Source organism: Muntiacus reevesi, chromosome 13 (genome assembly GCF_963930625.1).
Source record: "Muntiacus reevesi chromosome 13, mMunRee1.1, whole genome shotgun sequence".
Lineage (NCBI taxonomy): Eukaryota > Metazoa > Chordata > Mammalia > Artiodactyla > Cervidae > Muntiacus > Muntiacus reevesi.
The window spans coordinates 11524483-11545084 of record NC_089261.1 but is presented as its reverse complement, the minus strand read 5'-3'; the positions used below and the strand labels follow the sequence as shown (position 1 = coordinate 11545084).

The window sequence follows — 20602 nt, the reverse complement described above, 5'->3', positions numbered from 1 at the left end:
TTAAGAGCATGCCTGGTCATGGCCCAGCTTTTAGAAGACAGCTTATTTTGTGAAGAATTCATACAGCAGTGTCCAGCAGCTGTTGAAGTTCTTAACCTAGTAGCCCAGGAATGCAGTGCTGGTAAGTACCTGTCGCTTTCCTTTCTGCTCTTTGTGTCGAGGTTTGTTAGCACACTGACAATTTAGAATGGAATATTGACTGTTTTCACATACACTTCCAACAGCTAAGCTCTAGACACAGCACTTACATGACTGACTTTCGTTTCAAATCTGCAAATGTAAATAAAAAGCGTCAGTATATGCCAACTAGGAAATCAGTATTTTTCATTTTAACTTTAGGACCATGATGTCAGAGTATTTTCTTTGCCCCATTCATATTAATAAGTGGGTTTCATTTCTGTATTAGAATTCTTCGTGACCTGCCCTTAGGGCTATGGATACTTTTTGACTGTTGTCATTGGCCACATGTGAATTCAGAGTCCAGAAATTTGTACTAACATCCGTCTTTATGTCTGTGTTTCTGTGTGTCTGTATGTGTGCTTATGGAAAAGTTCAAACAAATACAAAAATAGACTATTTTTGTATAATGAACCCTCATGTTTCCATCATCTAGTTTCAACAGTTATCAACTCATAACCAATCCTGTAACTCTCTAATTTTTTTTGTCCTTAAATTTTTGTCCTTTTTCATGTGACATTGATTTCTTTTGGCTTGTTTTTGCTTTTTAATTCATCCCTTCTCTAGGGAATCTTCTCAAGCCAGGAATCAAACCCAGGTCTCCTGCATTGTAGGCAGATTCTTTACTCTCTGAGCCACCAGGGAAATCCATGTCAAATTGAACAGTCCTTAATAACTCACATATTGGATTACCAGAAAGGATTTTAAGGTTTAAAGTAGGTATCTAAGTTTGCTGGTTTACCTGTATTTAAAAAAAGAAAGAAAGAAAGAAAGAAAAACTATGTCTGAGTTACTTTCCAACACAGCAGTAGGTTCTTATAGCCTACTAGAGAATTAGAGTCTGTGCTCAGAAGAAATGCTGTTTACTACATGAGATTCAAAGTAGTGTGTAGAAGAGAAAGAGTTCTTTGATTTTTACTTTTTAATGTATCAAGGTTTTTTAATTTCATAAATGAATGTGTCATAGAATTTATAAGCAATAATATATTGATTCTCTAAAGTGAAACATTTTTCAGTGAACTCCTCTTATTATTTTACTTCATCTGGGATAAATTAAGCCACAGACTTGGCCATTGTAATGCTTCCCTCTTTGGTTTGTCTCTCATCTTTGCCCATGTTTGTGTCTTATGTCACATAATAACACACTTCAGCCTTGCACTATGTTCTTCGTCATATGCGTGTGTGCATATACATGTCTTATCTCTCCTCCCAGATTAGGGACTTCAGCTCATATTAGCTTTCTATTTTCCAACATCTGGCCCTGTGCTTTGCTTGTGGGAGATGTTCAGCAAGTTATAGTCTTTTAAAAAATCAATTTAGATGATAAAAATAATAGTTTTCATTCATTAGATGATAATAATAGCTTTCATTTATTGAGTGTTGGCCATGTGTCAGGGACTTGGCTAAAGGCTTTAATTTGCGTTGTCTCATCTTCACAACCACCCTGTGAGGCACAGGTACTGTTATTACCCCCATGTTGGCAGTAAGATGATAAATATCAAGTAATGGCACCAAATTCTGGATCCAGGGCCCAACCTCAGGGCCCATGCACGTGACTGCATTGCTTTGTTGCTGAGCTAAACGTAGGAGACAAAGATGTCTCAGGGTGTTTGCTCTTTGTAAGAATTTGAATAATCTCTGTAAATATTTCATTGCTCGGATCCAGCTCCAAAAGAGGTGTAGGATTTATGTGCACGTCTTCGACATTCCCCCTCCAGGAGAGCGGCTGGCAGTTGTGGAAGTGCAGTGTGAACGGCTGAGGATGCTCTACCGGGACTGTGCTCGGCCGCCACCGCCTCCGCTGCAGGCTGACCGGAGACAGGTGAGCCCTCTGCCGTGTCTGCAGCACGCAGCATGAGAGAATTTCAGAATGCCAGGCAGCACGTCCATGATTTTGGAAGGGGCGTTTGCAGAGCCTTTTGGAGGTATAAGTTCTGCAGTGACGCTCTCATCTCTGAATGTCAAAGCACATCAACTTGACATTCCGAATATTGAAAGATTACAGCAGAGGAGCAGAACTCCGCAGTCTGTAAATAATTTCTGCATTATCAATAACAAAAAAAAACAAAACTTTTTCAAAATTTTAGATCTGTAGTTCATCTTGTAAAAATACTAATAAGTACACATAGAGTGACTAAAAAGCAAAAGTGGCACAGAGAAAGACATTTACTGTGTGATACTACTTATACATAGAATCTAAAAACTATAACAAACTAGTGAATAAAACAAACGAGAAAGCAGACTCACAGGGAAAAAACAAATTTCACTTGAGGGGCAAAAGCAAAAGAGGCCAAAATGTCCAATATTGGCATATCTATGAATATTCTTAGCATCACTAGTCATAATAGCCAAAAAGTAGAAACAACCTAAAAGTCCATCAACTGATGAATGAATGCATAAAATGGGTATATTCATACAATGGAGTATTATCAGCCTTAAAAAGTGGGGGAGTGCTAATACATGCTGCAGTATGGATAAAACTTGAATTATGCTAAGTGAAGGAAGCCAGTCACAAGAGACCACATACTGTATGATTCCATTTCTTATAATGTCCAGAACCTGCAAATTCAGAGACAGAAAGCATAGAGGTGGTTACCAGGGACTAGGAGGAGAGAGGGATGGGAATTAACTTCTAATGGGTACAGTTTCTTTTTTTTTTTTTTTTATTTTATTTTATTAGTTGGAGGCCAATTACTTCACAACATTTCAGTGGGTTTTGGCATACATTGACACGAATCAGCCATAGAGTTACACGTATTCCCCATCCCGATCCCCCCTCCCACCTCCCTCTCCACCCGACTCCTCTGGGTCCTCCCAGTGCACCAGGCCCGAGCACTCGTCTCATGCATCTCACCTGGGCTAGTGATCTGTTTCACCATAGATAATATACATGCTGTTCTTTTGAAACATCCCACCCTCACCTTCTCCCACAGAGTTCAAAAGTCTGTTCTGTACTTCTGTGTCTCTTTTTCTGTTTTGCATATAGGGTTATCATTACCATCTTTCTAAATTCCATATATATGTGTTAGTATGCTGTAATGTTCTTTATCTTTCTGGCTTACTTCACTCTGTGTAATGGGCTCCAGTTTCGTCCATCTCATTAGAGCTGATTCAAATGAATTCTTTTTAACGGCTGAGTAATATTCCATGGTGTATATGTACCACAGCTTCCTTATCCACTCGTCTGCTGATGGGCATCTAGGTTGCTTCCATGTCCTGGCTATTATAAACAGTGCTGCGATGAACATTGGGGTGCACGTGTCTCTTTCAGATCTGATTTCCTCGGTGTGTATGCCCAGAAGTGGTATTGCTGGGTCATATGGCAGTTCTATTTCCAGTTTTTTAAGAAATCTCCACACTGTTTTCCATAGTGGCTGTACTAGTTTGAATTCCCACCAACAGTGTAAGAGGGTTCCCTTTTCTCCACACCCTCTCCAGCATTTATTGCTTGTAGGCTTTTGGATAGCAGCCATCCTGACTGGCGTGTAATGGTACCTCATTGTGGTTTTGATTTGCATTTCTCTAATGGTACAGTTTCTTTTAAAGAGAACAAAAGCATTCTAAAATTAGTTTGTGGTGATGATTGTAGAATTCTGTGAATATACTAAAATCCATTGAACTGTACACTTTAAATGGGCAAGTTAGGTGTTATGTGAATTTTATCTCAAAAAATTTTATTTATACTACGTAAGAGTATACAAAAATTGCTGTATTCTTATAATTTTTCTGTAGATTTGAAGTCATTTCAAAATAAGAAAGTTAAAAATATATAAGAGAAAAAATGTCACTTGAAATCTCAACATCTCCATTTTGTGTTCACAATGCTATTGAATAAGAGTGTTTTTCCCCAATGCAGCCCAAAGAGATTACATGGAGCCCCTCACGAGTGTTTCCACCTGTCCGAGCCTGCATGTTCTCCTCGCACCTCACTTCTGTCACCTTCCTAGCAGACCCCAGTGCGGGGGGCGGTCTGCCCCGGGGCACATTTATCTACGCCACCTCACCACTGCCCGTTCAGGTGAGAAATCACAGGACCCTTTGTCTTCTGCCTCTGTCTTTCAAATATGAGAGAAGGGAAGTTCAAGGGCCCATGGTGAACCCTCTGATTGTCTGCCCACTCCTGGTGTTTCTTCAGGCCCCGTCTTTCTACTGGGAAATTGAAATTGTTTCCTATGGAGATACAGATGATGATACTGGACCAATAGTTTCCTTTGGCTTTGCTACAGAAGCAGAGAAAAGAGATGGGGCATGGACTAATCCAGTGGGCACCTGTCTTTTCCATAAGTAAGTGGCTGCTATCACTGTTACCTTAAAAAAAAAAATAGGGACTTCCCTGACTATCCAATGGTTAAGACTCTGCTTCCACTGCAGGGAGCATGGGTTCAATCCCTGGTCAGGGAACTAAGATGCCATGCAGTGTGGCAAAAAAAAAAAGAACAAACAACATGGATGTGGGTATTTTAAAACTATAATAATATAATTATAGTCTCTACCCTAAAAAACATAGACAATACCTGCTGGAAATACACTCATGTTCAATGAAAGAGAAGAGCTCTTAGGATCTGTCTTCTAGTTACTCTCCTGCTGCTGAAACTCCGCCACCCAGTCCCTGCTTCCCTTCCTCTGTGTTGGCCCATCAGCCTTGTCTCTGACTCTTCCTTGTTTTTTTTCAATAGCAATGGCCGAGCCGTGCATTACAATGGCTCCAGTTTGTTACAGTGGAAGAGCGTTAGATTAGATGTCACTCTCTCTCCTGGTGAGTACGGTGGGAGGTGTTTTTTTCTTTTTCTTTTTTTTTTTTGCACCTTGTCTAAGTTGTTCCAAGGTTTGGATCAGAATAGGTCAAAATTTCAAAATTAATGAAACTCAGCAACTGGAAATGGACACTGTCTTCTAGAGAAAATGAAGTACTTGTCGTTGCTGTCCCCTAGTTTACACTGAAGCTATCATTTTATGAGGCACTGTTGTCATTAAAGCCTCCATTGGTAATTTAGGAGTCACATTAATTTTCATTCCTCCATCATTAGAAAAATCTGAGGTTTTGCTTTTCTTTGCAGTTTGGTCTTTAATTAGCTTTTCATTAATAAACATATAAATAGCTTAAAAAAAAAAAAAAACCACCCCTACCAGTTGCCTTGAAGCACTCAAGAAATCTATTATCAGTAGGTAAGACAATGTGCTATAGACTTTGCTCTCAGTAGCCTAGACATCCAGTCCAGCTTCAGCAGATCTTCTGCCCAGGTGTTTCAGTCACATAGTCAGTCCAATAAAGAGAAAATCTTTCCCCTCGTCTTTTTCAGCCTCCATATAATGACTTGATTGGTAATAGGAGAGGAATAGTCCTAACTGCTCCAGAAGTAGCATAATACAGACATTGTCCTCTTGACATTAGAAGCACCCAAAAGTGTTGGTGACTTATTTTCAGACAGTACATCTTAGCATCATCTCTGATGAAACTTGAAATTATTAAATGTAATAGATGGTCTGAGATGCTTAGGTAGGGATTCCTGAGTCACTGAACCCGATGGATAACTTCCTGTAGCTGTCTGAGGGGTAATTTGGTCATCACTTTTCCTTGAGGGAGCTGCTTATTAAATTGTACTTTACAGTGAGCATGGTATTTTCAGTTATGGTCAAGTTATGCCTTGGAAAGTTACCTCCAGGCAGGTTGTTTCTCTCTCTGTGAAGCAGAACTCTGTAATCTGCTGAGTACTTAAGTGCTTTAAGCACAAAGGGATGGGGAGTAGGGAGGGCAGGGGACCTGTCATTAGGTGATTTATTTATTTGTTACAGGTGATTGTTTTGTTTGACCATACTTAGTTTTTGAGAAAATTTTGGATCAGACCTCAAGCAAGCATACTACCTACACTTTTCTTAGAGAAATGTGTCTGTGTGGTACTAGGAATTAAGAACCTACTTTTGACAACAGGATCCCAACCTCGGTACCAACACCTTCAGTATCTGTTCATTAACAGTTACTCTTTGAGCATTTCCTGTGTGCTGGGCCCTCTTCTAGGCCCTGCAAATTCCGTGGTGAACAATGACAACTCCCCAGCCACTGGGAAACCCAGCCTAGTGGTATCAAAATCATATGAGACTGGAAATTCCCTGGCAGTCCAGTGGTTAAGACTCCACACTTTCATTTCTGAGGGCACTGGTTCAGTCCCTGGTTGAAGAACTAAGATCCTGAAAGCCGTGCAGTGCAGCCAGAAAAAAAAAAGAAAGCATGTGAGACTGATCAAAAGCAGAATCACAGAACATCATGCCCTGACTGGAGAGTTTACAGTGGGTTAATTGTAAAGCTATGTGCACTAGCAGCTTGCCTGAGGCAGCCTATGGTAGTGCTGATATGGTGGACATGGTCCCCTTGGTTCTCTAAGTTCATCCCAGTATCTATCTCATCAGAAAGCAGCTTAGTTTGTATTATCTTCACTTCCTGAAAAACGCCTTAAATAAATATAAGTAAGGAGTCATAATATGAGTTAATGATGTATGTTTAGCTTACATTGTAGGTGGAGTTTTAAATTATATTTTTTAGACCCTTTCTAAGTTGTCTGCAAACTTGCTGAGAAAATACTACTTTTCTTACCTTTATTCATAAGCAATCTTGTATGTGTTAAAAGAGAAAAACTTATATTCCTCTATTAAAAAAATCATATCTATTGTTTTTCCTTTTTGTCTTAGCTGCCTGGAAAATAAAGGTTAAATTTCATGTGTAATTAGTAACTATGTAGACCCTATTATTTTTGTTCTTCTGAACAGTTTCTGATTTCTCTTTTTAAAATTGTTTATTTCTGTTGTGTTACTTTGAGTGAGTGAGTGTTAGTCGCTCAGTCTTCTGACTCTTTGTGGCCCCATGGACTGCAGCCTGCCAGGCTCCTCTGTCCATGGAATTCTCCACCAGAATACTGACGTGGGTAGCCATTCCCTTCTCAAGGGGATCTTCCTGACCCAGGAATCAAACCTGGGTCTCCTACATTGCAGGTGGATTCTTTACCATCTGAACCACCAAGGAAACTATGTTACTTTATATATATATATAAATATTGGGTTGGCCAAAATTTCCTTTGTGTTTTTACATAAGATGTTATGGAAAAACCCAAATGAATGTTTTGGCCAACCCAATACAAGGCATTCCATGTCTTTTTCAACTGTAACTGATGGCATGAATAAATAAAAACCATGATAGTCAATGGTATGTGACCACATGCCAGTTACATATTGGAAGTTTAATAGTCATTAAAAAGGAAAAAAAAAAGTGTTGTCTCCTTCTGCCCTAGGTGACGTGGCAGGGATTGGCTGGGAGAGAACCGAGGGGACGCCTCCTCCACCCGGGCAGCCTGCCAAGGGCCGTGTGTACTTCACATACTGTGGGCAGCGCCTCTCACCGTATCTCGAAGATGTCTCGGGTGGGATGTGGCCGGTGGTTCATATTCAGAAAAAGGCAGGTTATCTTGTTGGGAACGAACACCAAATTCTCCTCAGCAGTTTGTTCCATCGGGAATGGAAAAATTAAAGACATTAGATGTAGCCTGGTTGACACAGTATGTGGTACCTGATGACAAAACCTCGAAAAACCTGAAGAAGTGGGTCCTTCCTTTGCATTGAATCTGAGTGCTTATATGCTTTGCTCTCCTTTTGGCCATCTTTCCTAAACAACAAGGCAAGGGACACTAGTGTTCTTCCAGTGCCAGTAGAAGAAGCCTGTGGTTAAATAAGTTTGGAACATGACCCTCTTGGGTTGCTTTAGTATACCAAAAGCTCAGAGGTATCCTTCAGTAAAGATTTAAAAATTAAACTTTATTTAACCCAACATCCCTACACTTATACTGAATCATGGAGCTCTTGTTTTTAAGGAGCACCTATAAACAACTAATGTTCTATGGGACATTACTACTTACTACATGCTGGTAGCTCCCACATCCTTATATCCAGTCCAGATCTCACCCTAAATTCTAGACACAAATATTCAGCAGCCTAGACAACATTTAGAAATAGATATTCTACTGGCATGTCAAAGTTAACATGTCTAAAACTGAGCCTAACTCTGCCCTACCCCCAGCCTGCTTCTTCCCTAGCCTGCCTTGTCTCAGGAAATGGCAGCTCCCTTCTTCCAGTCGCTAAGGCTAAAACCCTTGGCCTCTTTCTTGATTCCTCTTCTTCCTCCCAATCTACAGCCAGTCTGTCAGCAAACTTTGTTGACTTACCTTCAAAATGTACCCAGAATCTGACCACTTAGTTGATGGCCCAGCCACCCTCACCTTCTGGGTAGCATGTTACAGTATTCCTATATTTCCCTGTCCTCCCATCCCCTGAGTTCCTACCCTTTTACATGTCTTTTCAACACAGCAGCTACAGTGATCCCTTAAAAATGTTGGTTAGGTCATGTTACTCTTCTGCTTTCAACAGGTCAGTGACGTCCTGTATCACATAATGTGAAAGCCCAAATCGTAGAGTGACTTAGAAGTTCTGGTAGGATGTTCTCTGATAGCATCTTTCCTCTTTCTTCAGTGAATTGATTAAAGATGGTCATAATTTAGGCAGACTGTTCTATTTATTCAATAAATATTTATTTATTGAGCACCTATATTGAGTGCTATATCTCAAGTACTATGCTAAGCTCTGGACATACAATAACAGTGAGCAAAAAAGATATGGTCTTTGTGCAGTTAAATCCAGTTGGAGGAGTCAGGTACTAGTCAAACATTCACATAAATACATGTGTGTGTGTGTTTATAATCACAAACTAATAAACACTAGGCATTGGTCAAGGTTCTCCAGAGAAACAGAAGCAATAGGATATGTGTGTGTGTGTGTGTGTGTGTGTGTGTGTGTGTGTGTGTGTCTACATATATATATATGAGAGAGAAAGAATGTGTGTGTGTGTGTGTAGACAGAAGTGGGAGAGGAGATTTCTCTTGAGGAATTGGCTCACGTTGCTATGGAGACTGACAAGTCTCATGAACTGTCCTCTTCACACCAGAGACCCAGGAGAGGCATGGCTTGATTCAGTCTCAGTCCAATAGCAAGAGAAAAGAGAAGACAGAGTGAGATATCCTAACTCAAGCAGGGGTAAAGGGAAAAGGGTTGAATTCCTCCTTCCTCCACCTCTTGTTTTATTCAGACCCTTAATGGATTGGATAGTGCCTACTCACATTGGGGACCTACTGTGTCCAGATTCAAATGTTAATCTCACAGACACACAAGCAATAACAATGTTTAATCTGGCACCCTGTGGCCGGTCAAGTCAGCGTATAAAATTAATCATCACAATATGATTGAAAATCACAGACTTGAGGGAAGCAAGTACCAAGCCAATCTGGTCACATCTGTATTACCCTGAAGAAATGATATTTGAGCCAGATCTGGAATTTTAACCCGTTTAAATGGACAAAATTGGAGGAAAAAATGTTGCAGGTGAAGGCAATGGCATGTACAGTGGTGTCAAGTAGAAAGGAACAGTGTTGGAAACAAGAAAGGTCACTGAGCTTGAATAGCAAAGAGTGTGAGTGTGAGGTGAGGGGCAGGGCGGCCTTGCCAAGCTCGAAGCACCAGGGTCTATAGGTGCACCAGCCCCTCTGCCAGGGTCACAGACTCTCCATAGCTGGGGACAGTGAATGAAGTCCACTTGGAGGTGTTAAAAGTGAACACATAAGTAACATAGCTCCTTTCAAGTTCTTTCTTTGGTTTTCTTTCCAGAACACCAAGACTCGCGCTAACTTTGGCTCCCGCCCATTTGCCTATGCTGAAGGGCAGGCCCACCGCAATGCTGCCGACCTGTGCACTGACCTGGCCGAGGAAATCAGTGCTAACTTCGAGGCCCTGCCCTTTGCCATGGCCTCTGACAGTGATAACGATGCTGGCACCAGTATTGCGTCAGACCCGGGCACTCACGGGCCACCATGCCGAATTGCTGCCGTAGCCACTGCTCAGCAACGTAAGCTGCCTCCCCTCAGGGTCCACCTGCTTCCTGGAAATGCAAATGCTGTTAATTCCATAAACCCATTTAGCTTGGATATACCCCAGTGCCCACTGGTAATGGGGTAATAGGCCCAGATAAAATAGGGAGCCAGGAGGAAGCCTGGTGGTCTGGAGAGTCCATCCCCCACCTAGAGGAAGTATACCGCTACTCAGAACCAACAGAATATTGCCACATGGAAATGCAGGCCTGAAAGATTGTCCACTTTTTATGAGACAGCTAAGAACCACAGAATTTTATATAAAATCTCCTAATTTTAAATGTTAATCATTTTTAAACTGATTTAAAACGGAAGCCATCAAAGAATAATAAAATGTTAATTGTGGAATCTAAGTGGTAGATGTGTAGGTGTGCACTAAAAACATTCCTGATTATTTGAAAAATCTCATAATAAGATTGAATAAAAATGAGCTTCAAGAAATGAGATGTCTGCAGCCATATTTGGTCCTTGGGATACTGGTTTGAAAATTGTTTTAAGAGTCTGTTTAATTCTTTATTTTGTTGAAGAACCTTCCAAAGTCTTCTTTGAGTTGAATGAATTATATCCATATAAACTATTCTAGGATTCAACGAAATTGTAGACTAGTTATTCCTTGACTCTGTGGTTTAAAATTCCTCTAAGAACTAAGAGTCTTTATATCTCACAAGTTAAGAGAATCTGTCCATGGATGAATTCATATGCCCTTGCCTAGAATTCACTGTCACTGTGCTTTGTTACAGAATATGATAGTGACACTTCCTGTCATTATAAAGTGGAGCTCAGCTATGAGAATTTCATCACCTCTGGCCCAGACCCCCACCCGCCCCCCATTGCAGATGATGAAAGTGATGACGATGACGACGATGATATCCCACAGGTAAGAGACCCACAGCGGTCGCGTAGCTCCCTGGTGATGAAGACAAGCCACAAGGAATATTTTGATCTGAGCATGCAAAACTGAAGTCTTTATGCTTTCAGTTATATCATTGTGTTTGGACAGTAATTGGGGTATTCATTTTTCTAAACCCTGTATCAATAACTGTATCTGTTTGGCTCCATGGCCCAGCAGCAATCTGGATGTTGGATAAAGAAGTACTGTGATGGTAATTCAGCAGTGAAGTTTGGGATCATGTGAAGTGTTTATATGGCTTTAGAGGGAAAGGAAGAGCTCATCCCAAGCCAGCTGTTGCCTCCCCTGGCCTCTGACGGTGTAGTTAGTTTGGTGGTCCACACAGTGTGTTTCTGCCACTGGCATTTGAGGGGGTTGAAGACCTCAGGGGTGAAAGCCATAGTAAGTCAGGGAAGGATACAAGGTGTTCTTTCTCCATTCATGTTTGCCTTCGCCTTCCAGGAGGACCACTACGCCCTGCTGGTGAAAGCCTGGGAGACCAAGGTTTTTCCTACTATCCGAAGACGGTTCCGCAACGAAGCAGAGCGGAAATCAGGACTGGACCAGATAAAGGGTGCTTTACAACTAGGTCTGGTGCTTTATGTTTCCCTATGGAACCCACTTCATGGCTTGAAGAGATGTGTTTACATGAAACTCAGGGAATAAATCAGAAAAGAGGGGCTCATCTAAAGGGCCAGACTTAATAGTGTCCTCTTCTTGGGCCTTTGTTGAACTTTGTGGTCTTTTGCTTTCTTTGCCAGGCTTTTCTTTGCTTGTCAGTTCTGCTCAGTATTTTGAGTTGATGGGCTGTTAGAATGAAGTTGGCCTTGTTATACCAGGAAGCTGGATGGCCTGATGGTTAATAACCTGGGCTCTGACGTAATGCCTGTGCTATTACCAGCTCTATGACCTTGGGAGAGTTACTTAACCTTTCTCAACTTCCCTCACCTTTCAAATGGGACCTATAATGGTATGAAAAATTAAAGAGTTGACACAGATAAAGCTCCTAAGAACAGTTTCTGGCACATAGTAAGCATCCATGGTACTTCCCTGGAAGCCTAGTGGCTAGGACTCTGAGCTTCCACTGCAGGGGGCACGGGTTCGATCCCTGGTTGGAGATCCCGCATGCCATGTAGTTTGACCAAAAATAAATGTCACGGTAATGATGATGGTGAGATTTTTTGTCCACTGGGCACATAGAATACAACGGAATTTGACTGCAGTCAGTGAATTATTAGTGAGTCTTAAATGCAGATAGCTGATTTCTGTTTTAAGACTTTTTCTAATCTATGAAACACCTGCTTTGTGAGATGCAGAAATGCCTCTTTCTAAGAGGCACAGCCGCCCTTCCCTCAGACCATCAGATCAGGTTTTCTGTCATCATCATGGCAGTCAGAGATGATGTAAGGAGACAGTACTTGCTCTTTCTCTTTTAGCTTTCGTCCTGACTGAGACTAGGAACAAATAAGGAGAAAAACGATCAAAAGACCTTTATTTCTTGACCAACTAATACACTGAATCCCTGATTTCCAGTGATAACTGAGTAATTCCTTTTTCTGAGATTAGTGCCAGGACTAATCAGTATATGTATGTGTGTATGTATGTGTGTGTGTGTTTTGGGGGGGTGGGGTTGGTTATTGTTTTTTCTCCCACTGAGAAAGAGGAACAGAGCAAATTTCAGTACTGGATAGAAGAAGCTGATGGAGCTGCCCGTCGCTCTTAAATAAGCAACCTGTGTCAGCTGTAGCAATAATCAAACACAGCACAAGAATGTATAAAGTAAGAAAAAGATACAGCACTACCCTCACTTTCTTCTTCCTCTCCATTTTGTTTGTTCTCTTAACTTGACTAAAATGAAATGACTGCATAATAATGTACAATCATTTTTAAGATGAATATGTTCATTCTTTCCTTTTTTTTTTCTGGTTATACTTCCCAACAGTGCTACAGGGAGTGTTCCCTGTACCTTTACACACTTGAGCTTGTGTTTCTGTGGGAGAGATTTGAGAGTTTCTTAGAAGTAGGGCATTGAGTATTTTAAACTTGATAGACACTGTACAATTACCATTCCCAAAAGGCTGCCTACTCCCATGAATTCCCCTTCTGTCTTCATGATGGGTACGAGTCAGTGTCATGATTTGACTGAAGATCGTGTGCTCTCTGGAGGGTTACCAGTTCTATTCTGTCTTTCAGGCATGGTGGATATTGCCCGGCAGACGGTTGAATTCCTCTACGAGGAGAATGGTGGCATCCCAAGAGACCTTTATCTTCCCACCATTGAAGACATTAAAGATGAAGCAAACAAGTTCACGATTGATAAAGTTCGAAAAGGTTTTGCTTCCCCCCTTTCCTTCCTCTTTGAAACTTACCCTGAAATGAGAAGTTGAGTTTTCCCACACATGAGTTTGAGCAGGCAGCTGCTGGTTCTCCTAGGGTGACTCTCTTCACTCTGAGTGATTTGAGCTGTCCTGAGCTCTCCCTCATGAGGCCCTTGGCTCCCTGGTGGGGAAACTGGATGCTTGTCTGGCCTCTAGGGGCCTCTTGCATTTTCCCAGAACCTCTTGCATGAGCAGGGTGAGACAGAACACTTGAAGACAGATAAGGGGGCATGGCTGGACGATTGCAGATAGACCTCTCAGGCTTAATCCTGGCTGCCCAGCTAATGAACTGTGAATATGTAGTTGTACTGTGCTTTTTAGAATTTTATAGAAGGTCTATATTCATTTGATTTAAAATCTGTTGCAGATGTTGAGGAAACAAAAATACAGAAAAGCACAAAAAAGAATCTAAAACCACTTGCTATTAGACTTTCACAAAATATCAGAACCTCATGGGCAGGGGTAGGCATATACTTTTCTGTTTTGATTCCTGTTTGTTTGAGAGAAAAACTTCACAGACCATAAAACTCACCCTTTTAAAGTATACCTTTCAGTGGTTTTAGTATATTCACAAAGTTGTGCAGCCTCCAAACCATTGCCTCTGATTCCAGAGCATTTTCATCCCCTGAAATGAATCCTGTACTCTCACCACTCCCATTCCTCTTTCCTTCTAGCCCCTGGCAACCAGTGATCTACTTTGTACTTCCCCATCTCTATATATTTGTCTAGTCTGGACATTTCATAAAAAATGGAATCAAACAATGTGTGGTCTTTTGTGTCTGGCCTCTTTCACATGGAATTATTTTTCAAAATTCATCCTTGTTGTAGCACATGCCTTTTTATGGCAAAGTAATATTCCATTGTATGGATAATACCCCATTTTTTTGTCCATTCATCAATTGATGGGCACTTGAGTGATTTCTACCTTTTGGCCATCATGAATAATGCTGCTTTGAACATTTGTGTACATGTTTTTTTGTGTGTGTGTGGCTTCATTCCTCTTGGGTATATATGTAGAAGTGGAATTGCTGGGTCATATGGTAATTGTATGTTTAACCTTTTGAGGAACTGCCAGATGGTTTTCCAAAGTGATTACACCATTTTACATTCCCATCAGCACGTATAAGGATTCCAATTTCTCTACATCCTGGCCATCACTTACTATTATCTGTCTTTTGATGATAGCCATCTTAATGGATGTGAAGTGTGGTATCTCACTGTGGCTTTGGCTTGCATTTCTCTAAAAACTAATGATGTTGAACATGTTTTCATGCATATCTTTTCTCTTTGGAAAAATAGTTATTCAGATTTTCTGCCTGTTTTTTAATTGGCTTGTCTTTTTATTGTTGAATTGCCAGAGTTCTCACAGCACTTTGTTTTATTATCTTCCAGACTAAACTGTGTTCCTTTGGGGCTATAACTGAATTGAGGGTATTGGTAAATGCTGGAGAGTTATTTGTACTCTAAAATATATAGGGTCCCAACATGTTAATGCTACTTGCTCCTGAAAAATCTTCTCCCCTCTACCTTCCTCAGGTCTCACGGTAGTAACCCGCTCTCCAGACAGCAATAACGTAGCCAGCAGCACTGTTGGAACTGCCCTGCCAAAATTTGCTATCCGAGGGATGCTGAAAACCTTTGGGCTTCATGGAGTTGTCTTAGATGTTGATTCAGTGAGTGAACAGCCTTCTATATACATTGAGACTTTCATGCTCAGGCCTCCAAGTACCTTATAAAGTGATTATACAGATAGATTACTCTTCAGAGTCAGGATAAAGAAACCAGACTGAGTGCTGTCATGCCAGATGACTTGCCTGAGATTTTCTCAGGGGCCCAAATCAGAGTTGATGTTAGAGTATAAGCTGTTAACTTTCAGTGCTGTCCATAACTTCAGACCACACTGCTGCTGCGGGGTTTTTTGGGGATTTTTTCCATCAGCCGTGTTAAATCTACCCCTGCCTTATATCTACCAAGTTCCAAGGGAGAACTCTCCTGTTGGCCTTGTTGAATGGACGATCTGTCATTGTCACAATTGTTATACAGATTCAAAGACATAGTTTTGTTGATTACATCATGTTACTGGTTCTAACAAGCCTTGATATCCCTGTCTATAAAATGTGTGTATTAAACTAGATCAGTTGTTTTCTTCTCAGCTTTACAGAACCCTCTCAAGGGGGTGGAGGTGGCAGGGGAGAAGGAATAGAAGAGAGTAAGGGCCGTACCAAAGCTTTCTTTTGAAAACAGAGTCCTGTTTGAAGGCTGTGATCCTTAGGTTACATGTATATGCTTGCACTGATGCTTTCCATGCAGGAAAACAAAGATAGTACACAGATCAAGCCTAGACGTCACAGATAAAGAAGTAGCCATCACCACGTAGATAAGCTTTGTTATCTGTCTACAGATAGAGATAATGTTAGTTATCACTGATGCTTTGAAATGAAAGGTTTTACATCTTTAACTGATTCCATTTTACCAGACCACAATTTAAATCATGACATTTTAAAGAGAAGCTATTGACTGCTGGTTTACTAAGGTGAACTTTGAAGTAGAAAATTCCATCAGTAATATCTCCCACTCCCTTCTGATATAAACTTCTGACTAGTTATCAGAAAGTATGTAACTGAAAGTATATATTTCACCAGTGGAAATGTGTGCCAGGAAAATTACAAAAATAGAAATTTGTTAAAGTAATAATTCTGGTATTTCTTAAGTAGTCTGATTCCCTTTGTTTTAATAGTAATCCCTAAATACAGATTAAAACAAAGGGAATCAGACTACTTAAGAAATACCAGAATTATTACTTTAAAAAGTAATAATAGTGTTTGTTATTGCTTTAAATATAATAGTAATCCCTAAATAAAGATGGGGCTTCCCTGGTGACTCAGATGGTAAAGAATCTGTCTGAAATGTGAGAGACCAGGTTCGATCCCTGGGTCAGGAAGATCCCCTGAAGAAGGGAATGGCTACCCACTCCAGTATTCTTGCCTGGAGAATCCCGTGGACAAAGGAGCCTGGCAGGCAACAGTCCTCGAGGCTACAAAGAGTCAGACATGACTGAATGCCTAACACACACAAAGAAAGATTACATTGCTGTTGGAATCCAGAGTGCACATGCATGAGCTTATTTTTTTTATATTACTGGCAATAAAATAAAGCTATCAGACTAATCTCTGCTTTTATAAAATTAACATAAAACCAATGAATATAAATTTTACCTGGCAGCAATGTATGTTGGACTGTTACAGAAATATAGCACTATTCTCTTTAAATTTCTGACTCATGGTTACATTAAAGTTCTTGAATTTATTGTACCAATTAAAATTCTCAAGGCAGCTATACTCCAATAACAATTTTTAAAAATTTGCCAACTGGTATGAAGAAACTAAACACACTATCCAGGTGTCTTTGGACTTTTAGATTCAATAAATGACATGAAACTAGCATTTTAGACTCAATAAATGACATGCAACTAGCATTTACTTCTATAAAAGTTTGGTACCTATACACATACATACATAAGTATTTTAAAAATTGGGAAACAAACCAGAGCTCACAGACATTTCTTTTTTCTGTTGTAGGTCAATGAACTGGTTCAGGTAGAAACGTACCTCCGAAGTGAAGGTGTGCTGGTCCGATACTGGTACCCTATTGATATGTTGGAAAGGCCCCCCGCAGGCTACAGAAGGACTGCCACCAATGGGCTCGTCACGTTGGACAATACCAACCTCCAAATTCACAGGTAAGAGAATTCCCTGGCGGCCCAGCGGTTAGGACGCAGCACTTTCACTGCCAAGGCCTCAGGAGCAATCCCTGGTCAGGGAACTAAAATTCCACAAGCCATGTGGTGTGGCAAAAAAATTTCTTTTGAAAAAGCATAGGTAAAGTTGAGCCCTTCTTTCTAAGCAGGTCACAGAAATCCACTCACTGTGTTTTGTCACATGTGCTATTCATCATTGACAAAGAAGACTTTTCTTTCAAAGTTGAGCAAGTCAGCGGCAGTTAGTAAAAATAACAGTGAGATAGCAGGTTAGGAAGAAGAGGATCAGGATCCAGTGTCCCTGGCCTGAGCCATGGGTGCTCGGCTGTCATTGGGTGATGGAAACGCGTCTGGAGATTTGAAGAGTGTGGAAAAAGTCTAAAGACTAAAGCAAGTCAAGAAGAGACACCTAGGAACTTCCTAGATGGTCCAGTGGTTAAGACTCTTCCAGTGCAAGGTGCATGGGTTCAATCCCTGGTAGGGGAGCTGAGATCCCGTATGGTACGTGGCCAAGAAAAAAGAGAGAGAGCTAAGAGGAGTCCACGCACTGTGTGAGCAGCCAGCCCGTTTTCGTTAATCTGACAGTGAAATCCTGGATCCCTGCTTTGTGCCCAACACCCTGTGGCGGTCTCTAAGAGGAGAGTGTCTGCCCTCCATGGGTTAACTCCTAAACACCTGCAGAATTCCCTCACATACACCTGTGAATTCCTTCTTTCAGTTATAAAAATTCTCACAACAGTTCAGAAGAGAATATAATAGTAAATGGAGCTCTCTGATAAAAGTTTCCATAAGCTGTTTTCATACCATTCATCCATTAACATTATAACTCCTGATTTTATTGTCAGTTTTGAAGCAGCTTCAGTCTGTCTCCAGTGTAGACCTCTCCTTGGAACACCAGATACGCATATTCAGCTGCCTCCTTGCCATCTCCACTCAGATGTTTCATCATCCCATGTGGGTGGCCTGAAGTTTCAACTTGACAGTCAAATTCACGAGACCCAGATAGGCTGTACTTGTCACTAGCTTCACCTAGGGCCAGGACGGGCCACACAGCCTGCCCCAGGGCAGTGTCATGCATGTTTCAGCAGGGGTCAGAGTCGCCCACACAGAAGTTCAAGGGCTCTTCTCTCAACCAGGTGTGAGGGATGCACAGCACGGGGCCACATGCACGTGGTGACTGAACAGCCCCCCGCCCCAAGTAGAACCCAGCATCTTTTGTAACAATTCCACAAGCATAGCTTCCAGGGATTTCAGCAAGAGGCACACCCTATTGCTAAGAGTCACCGTTTTCTGAAAAGCCCCGAAACCATCACCTCCTACCGAGAAGCTCTTCTTGCAGTCCTCCCAATGCAGCTAGCCAGTGGGGGGTCGCCATGACCGTAAACAGGGTGCCTGGTAATACTGCTGATACTCGGGAGTTCCCTGGCAGTCCAATCGTTAGGACTCAGCGCTTTCGCTGCCCAAGCCCAGGTTCAGTCCCTGGTCAGGGACCTTCCCTCATGCAGTGAGGTATGACAAAAAAAAACCCTAAATGTGGCTTTTTGTTTTGTTTAAAACACAAGTATCTAACTTGGAGCACAGAACATGAGGCCAGAGAAGCCTGAGACGTGGCCCTTTCTCTTCAGGAGCCCACGGCCCACCCGATGTGGCCGGAGCGTCAGAGCTCAGCGCCTCCCCCGCCCTTCCCTTGCAGGGAGCTGCTGCGCTGCGAGGCCGCGCTGGCCAGACTGTACTGCCGCATGGCCCTGCTCAACATCTTCGCCCCCAAGCTGCCTCACCTGTTTACCCGCCTCTTCCACATCCCCGCCATCCGGGACATTACCCTGGAGCACCTGCAGCTGCTGTCCAATCAGCTCCTCGCTCCTCCCCTCCCAGGTAAACCTTGGCTTTGCCGCTGTCACTGCAGACACCAGACTCAGGACGGAATAGCCCTAAGGGTGAGCTGGGTGCTGAGCAGGAGGTGTGCGTGGGGTCCTCATTCTCCATATGAAGAGTCCCATCACAGTACCTTTAGACTTAATATAGATAAACAGCATGAAAAAATTGCTAACCTGTTAAGCATTCATTGAGCTTACCTAACTAATCATGGATCAAGGAAAATGATATATTTATGAAATCTAGTCACTGTAGTGTTGTCACAGGCATTTCTGTTTGGCATGTAAAGAAAAGAAAATGCCCCTGGCCATCAAATACCACCAGAGAGACCTAACTGATTCATCATGACCTCAAGCAGCGCTGTTCTGGTGGGCCAGCCTGTGTACATCCGCTCAACTTAGGGCCCTTGCAGTGTGGTGCGCCCTGGTGAACACTGACGACTCTGCTCTCAGCCCGGTTGAAGACAAGAAAGCCCCTCCTGTCTTCCTTTGACACGTTGGCCTCCAGCCTGTTCCCCTTGACCTCTTAGCAACTGCGATGGGAGCAGGAGTGAGAGGGCAGATGGCATTCTAAGCCTAGAGGACATCTCACAGCCCTGGGGTCCCAGCAAGTGCCCTTGTGAACGACATCTCCACAGGCCAACTTTAGCATGTGGAGTCCACTGGCCCACCCCCAAGAACTTAGAGGCTCTGAAACAGACCTGAAAAACTTCCAAGTGCTTGTGGAAGAAGCTTTGTCACAATGACTAACTTGGGTTATAAAATCCACTCTCAGCTACTCTAGTGGTTCTTAAGGGTGGACCTGGGCAGCCAGTAGGTCAGGCTGTGGGAACCCCTGAATCCTCTTTTATATGCTTGATAGACCTGGGCCTCCAGTCAAATTTTTATTTTAGGAAACAGTTTTGTAGCTTAAGAAAGCAAACATTTAAAGACCACTGAATTCCTGAATCCCACCCTGGAGGATCTGATTGGTGACATCTATTATCCAAGACCTAAGGCCAAGCTAACTCATCCCAGTTTTCCAGATTGGGTCGCGCCTCTTTGTTACCTAAGATCTCACAGCCCTGGGCTGCTGCAACCCTCATCACCTGTGTTTCCTTTCCCGCCCCCAGACGGCACGATCAGCTCCAGCTCCATCCTCCTGGCGCAGTCCCTGCAGCACTGTGTCCATTCCCAGAACTGCTCAGCCACAGACCTCTTCTACCAGGGCAGCTCCCAGACGGTGCGAGAGTGGCTCAACGTGGCCATCACGCGGACCCTGCACCAGGGCGAGGAGAGCCTTCTGGAGCTGACCAAACAGATCTGCTCTTTCCTGCAGGTGAAAGTCCAAAGCGCTGATGTCCCTGAGCTGGGATCACAGGTTCTAATTGGAAATCTTCCTGGCTGGCTAAAAATAACACTTTCTTGGTGCTTCCCTGGTGGCTCATTGGTAAAGAATCTGCCTACCAATGCAGGAGACGTGGGTTTGATTCCTGATCCGGAAAGGTTTCGTGTGCCATGGAGCAGCCAAGCTCGTGCACCACAATTACTGGGCCTGTGCTTTAGACCCCGGGAGCCACAACTACTGA

The 20602-nt window shown here is 42.3% G+C and overlaps 1 protein-coding gene across 5 annotated transcripts in view; it reads left to right on the top strand.

Annotated features, from left to right (window-relative positions):
• HECTD4 (HECT domain E3 ubiquitin protein ligase 4) overlaps positions 1-20602 on the top strand; it is a 170985-nt gene that overhangs the window by 127450 nt on the left and 22933 nt on the right. For all 5 annotated transcript variants that reach the window (XM_065905048.1, XM_065905046.1, XM_065905047.1 and 2 more), the window contains exons 44-57: positions 6-121; positions 1896-1999; positions 4034-4195; positions 4313-4461; positions 4854-4933; positions 7458-7621; positions 9877-10114; positions 10877-11013; positions 11488-11614; positions 13219-13356; positions 14940-15076; positions 16982-17142; positions 18854-19035; positions 20147-20352. In XM_065905048.1, coding sequence (XP_065761120.1) covers positions 6-121; positions 1896-1999; positions 4034-4195; positions 4313-4461; positions 4854-4933; positions 7458-7621; positions 9877-10114; positions 10877-11013; positions 11488-11614; positions 13219-13356; positions 14940-15076; positions 16982-17142; positions 18854-19035; positions 20147-20352 — 2101 coding nt within the window. The remainder of the gene's footprint in view (positions 1-5; positions 122-1895; positions 2000-4033; positions 4196-4312; positions 4462-4853; positions 4934-7457; positions 7622-9876; positions 10115-10876; positions 11014-11487; positions 11615-13218; positions 13357-14939; positions 15077-16981; positions 17143-18853; positions 19036-20146; positions 20353-20602) is intronic.